The sequence below is a fragment of the Odontesthes bonariensis genome, chromosome 1 (assembly GCF_027942865.1).
Source record: "Odontesthes bonariensis isolate fOdoBon6 chromosome 1, fOdoBon6.hap1, whole genome shotgun sequence".
NCBI lineage: Eukaryota > Metazoa > Chordata > Actinopteri > Atheriniformes > Atherinopsidae > Odontesthes > Odontesthes bonariensis.
Genome location: NC_134506.1, coordinates 19,808,645 through 19,812,187, shown reverse-complemented (window position 1 = coordinate 19,812,187; position 3,543 = coordinate 19,808,645). Strand labels below are relative to the sequence as shown.

Genomic DNA, 3,543 nt, shown 5'->3' with positions numbered 1-3,543 from the left:
TGCAATCCACGTTAGTCCAATGTTTAGAGATTTCTAAACACAAACAAAGATACAGAAGGTTTGGTTCCTGATGTTTGTGAAATGCTCATAAAAAGTCCTGTAATGAAGGCTTTCGAAAAGAGGCAAGAAAATAAGGGAAAGAATGAGGCTGGAGGAGAGGATGTGGATTGTTGTTGAAGTAGAGCAGATAAAAGGACCTGGATTATAATCAGATAGTGACGCTTTTCCTTTATGATCTACAGTATGTGTGAAGTCCAAACCTGAAATCTGTTTAATCGTGCAACGCATAGATTTGTTTATATGTGCTAAAAAAATAGTCAATTGGGCTTCAGTTAACAATTTTCTTTGATAAAGTATATATGTTTTCAGTGAACTAGTTCTTTCTTTTTTTTTTTTGTTGTTTCTTTTTTTTTTTAGCTCAAATTGACTTCACCCTGGAAAAAACTAAATGGATGTGCAGTTTCTGACATGTACCCAAAGTATTCACTTTCTTGCAGAGGGATAGATTGGATGAAAAAAATAATTCATGAAGCTCAAACTAGGGAACTGCTAGCTTAAGACAACACTCATTTATCACTCGAAGCAAGTACTGGCCACCGAGTTTTAATATAGTTTGAATTGGTGACCCCTGAGGAGTTCTAATCGAGATGGAAATTAAGTATAGAGACCAAAACCACCATTTTTTAAAAAATTTATTAGACTTACTGGTGGAGTATCAAGTGTTTATTCAAAGAACTGCTGCTTTTGGCTCTAAAAGGTTTACTCGATTTTTCAGTCACGGATGATCTGATCACAGTCAGACAGCTCTAACTACTCCACTTGACATTTGGCAGCAGATTGGATGGGATCTCACTTCCTCATTCAAATAAACATGAACTTAATATCCGTTTCCTGAGAACAAATGTCAAAGTCTTGCACATGTTTAATTTAACATTACATTTATCTCCAAGTCAAATCCGAACCTGTTTCAGAATCTGAAGAAAATCCTCACAACCTGACTACGCAGTCATTCACTTCAAAGGGCTATTCTTTTTTACTTAATCTAGTTTGCAGTATTCTTCCCAAAGTATTGTTGTTTTTCACCTGCAGAAAGCAAAGAGAAAGCAGAGGGTGCTAATCCACAGTGGCCCAAAACATTTTAGGTTGCTAAAAGAATGTGGCCATTTGCTGCCACGAACGCGTCCAACTGTGTTATGAGAGGTTAGTTTGCAAAGCATCCTGGTTGAATCCAGAACCTGTACTTTGAGCTGTCGTCTTGTGTTTGAAATGAATCTCACAAAAGGCATGTTAATGCCAGGTGAGAACAGGACCTGTCTTATCTTTGGACAAAACACAGACTAGCCTTTTTTCTCCACTTCCTTTCCTCATGCTCAGTAACCCTGTGCAAACAGAAGTGGGGCATTTATCCTCTCATAAAGAAAGTGAATGAGCATATTTCAGGCGATTCAAACTTTGGATCGCAGCCACAAAATGTATGCTTGCTGCTACAGAATGAAATAATGTGTCCCTCAGGTCTTCTCACCATGTGGGGGGGACCGCTCTCTTTGAAAGAGCAGGGTCACACCCTTCCTGAAGCGGTGGTCCCTGACACTGTAGATTATGACATTACAGCAACTGTTTCCTGTAAGAATCCAAAAGGCAAAAAAGGAGAAGTTACACCAGGTGTATCCCACTACGTTTCCAAGCACAAACACTGCGATGGGAGAGAAGGATGCTGTGAAGGCGAATGTTAGTATGCCAATTGTCTTTGCAGCTTTGATGTCTGAAAAGGAGGGCCTGTGAGAGCATCCTCCCCCTCCTCCCCCTCCTCCCCCTCCATCACTCAGACTCCCCTCTGAGAGCAGTTTACGTTTTTTGGTGTAGCGCCGAATACTCGTGAAAGACACAATATTAACTGCCAGTGTGCCACCGAGCAGTGTGAAGTCGAATGCTGGGAATAACAACAGAATGTTGGCATCAGGCGGGAGCCGGCCTCCAAACATTAGAGGGGTGTAGTTACACATGCGACTGCACTCATTGTACTCCAAAGTGAAGTTGCTGCTAAAGATGAGAGGAGCGAGAGCCAGTAGGAAGCTGGCGGCCCAGGAGAGCAGGATGAGGAGCAGCGTTCGTCTTCGGGTCACCAACGCGTCCTTATGGAGGGGCCACAGGATGGCCACGCTGCGCTCCAGGGTCATCAGGAAGATGGTGCTGATGGAGACAAAGGTGCAACCAGCAAACACAGGACCAATCAGCATGCAGGGCTGCCAAGGGCTCACTAGTCCACCGAGGGTTGGGAAAGTAGTACTACCCTGGTACCAAATGGGAGGAGCACTAGTTACCATCAGAGAGACTTCAGTGTAGACAGAGAAAGGAACCACGAGGAGACCGACCATCATATCTGCTATGGCCAAAGACACTGTCACAGAGAAACAACAAGAAGAAAAGACCAAAGGAGATGCAGTCAGCCTCTATTCCTGTTGATATGCTTCTCTTATAGTTCAAATTTCACAATAATAAATAAAAGGACAGCATTACTCTTGTTTGAGGGGTATAAACAAAAAGGTTTAGTGATGAAAATGTCAGGGAACTAAGTTTATTTTTACATCTGATCAGCTCAATATGATCAGCTTTTGACTAAGAGACAATACTATGACAAACCACCTAAATGTTGGAGCCTTTTTATATATATATGAAAACATATATATATATATATATATATATATATATATATATGGAGGCTGACATATTTAACATTCTCTTCCTCGGTAGTTTTGAATTTTTAAAAGACAAGAAAACCTTTTGCTGCCGTGCATCACTGTTGCATTAGTTAAAATGATTTTCTCAGCTTCGATACTGAAAAACTCTCTATTACCAATAAGGCAAAAATGAGAGAGAGGAAAAAGCTAAACAACACTTACCTTTCAAGTATCCCTGTGCTGTTCTCGACTGCCTCGTTTGCACAAACACTGTAAGTGTGACCACATTTCCAATCACGATTGCAAACGCCAGGCTGACCATGAATGCCACTGCCAGGGTGCGATTGAGAACCCCACAGCAACAGACGGTACATAGTGGGGCCAGTGACTGGCCTGATCCGTGTTCTGCTTGCACAGTCCGGTTAAACGGACAGTCGGTGGTTCTCAGCAGAGCTGCTATACTCCCTGAAACGCTGGCGTTGGGAAGCAGAGCAGTCATGGCCCAGAAGAGAGATGACCCTTGTGATGTATTGGTGGGACAGCTGCTCAGGAAACCATGTTCTGGACTGAGAAACTATCCTAAAGGAAAATTACAAAGCCATTTAATCATTTCAGTCCGCATGTCAAGTACATTTTATCACACTTTAACACAGCCGTGCATCTAAAATTTCCCATTGTTGTCAAAATACGCAGCTTTTATCACACTGCGGTGTTCACACCCCTCCTCTGCCTGGATCAGCTTCTAATTAGCCAGTTTCAACCCCCTTGGACAAAACAACACCTTCAAGGATAATACCCTCTTGCTGTCACTCATGTTATTAGGGACCGAGCAGTGAAACTGCAAGGACCCTATTGTATCTGTAAG

The 3,543-nt window shown here is 42.3% G+C and overlaps 1 protein-coding gene across 1 annotated transcript; it reads right to left on the bottom strand.

Annotated features, from left to right (window-relative positions):
* Positions 1-1,508: 1,508 nt before the first annotated feature.
* LOC142384562 (beta-2 adrenergic receptor) lies at positions 1,509-3,238 on the bottom strand. Its single transcript, XM_075470865.1, has 2 exons — positions 2,901-3,238; positions 1,509-2,398 (listed from the first exon to the last, which is right to left on the bottom strand). The coding sequence occupies exons 1-2, from the start codon at positions 3,175-3,177 to the stop codon at positions 1,509-1,511; spliced, it is 1,167 nt and encodes a 388-aa protein (XP_075326980.1). The 5' UTR covers positions 3,178-3,238.
* Between the last annotated feature and the right edge of the window lie 305 nt (positions 3,239-3,543).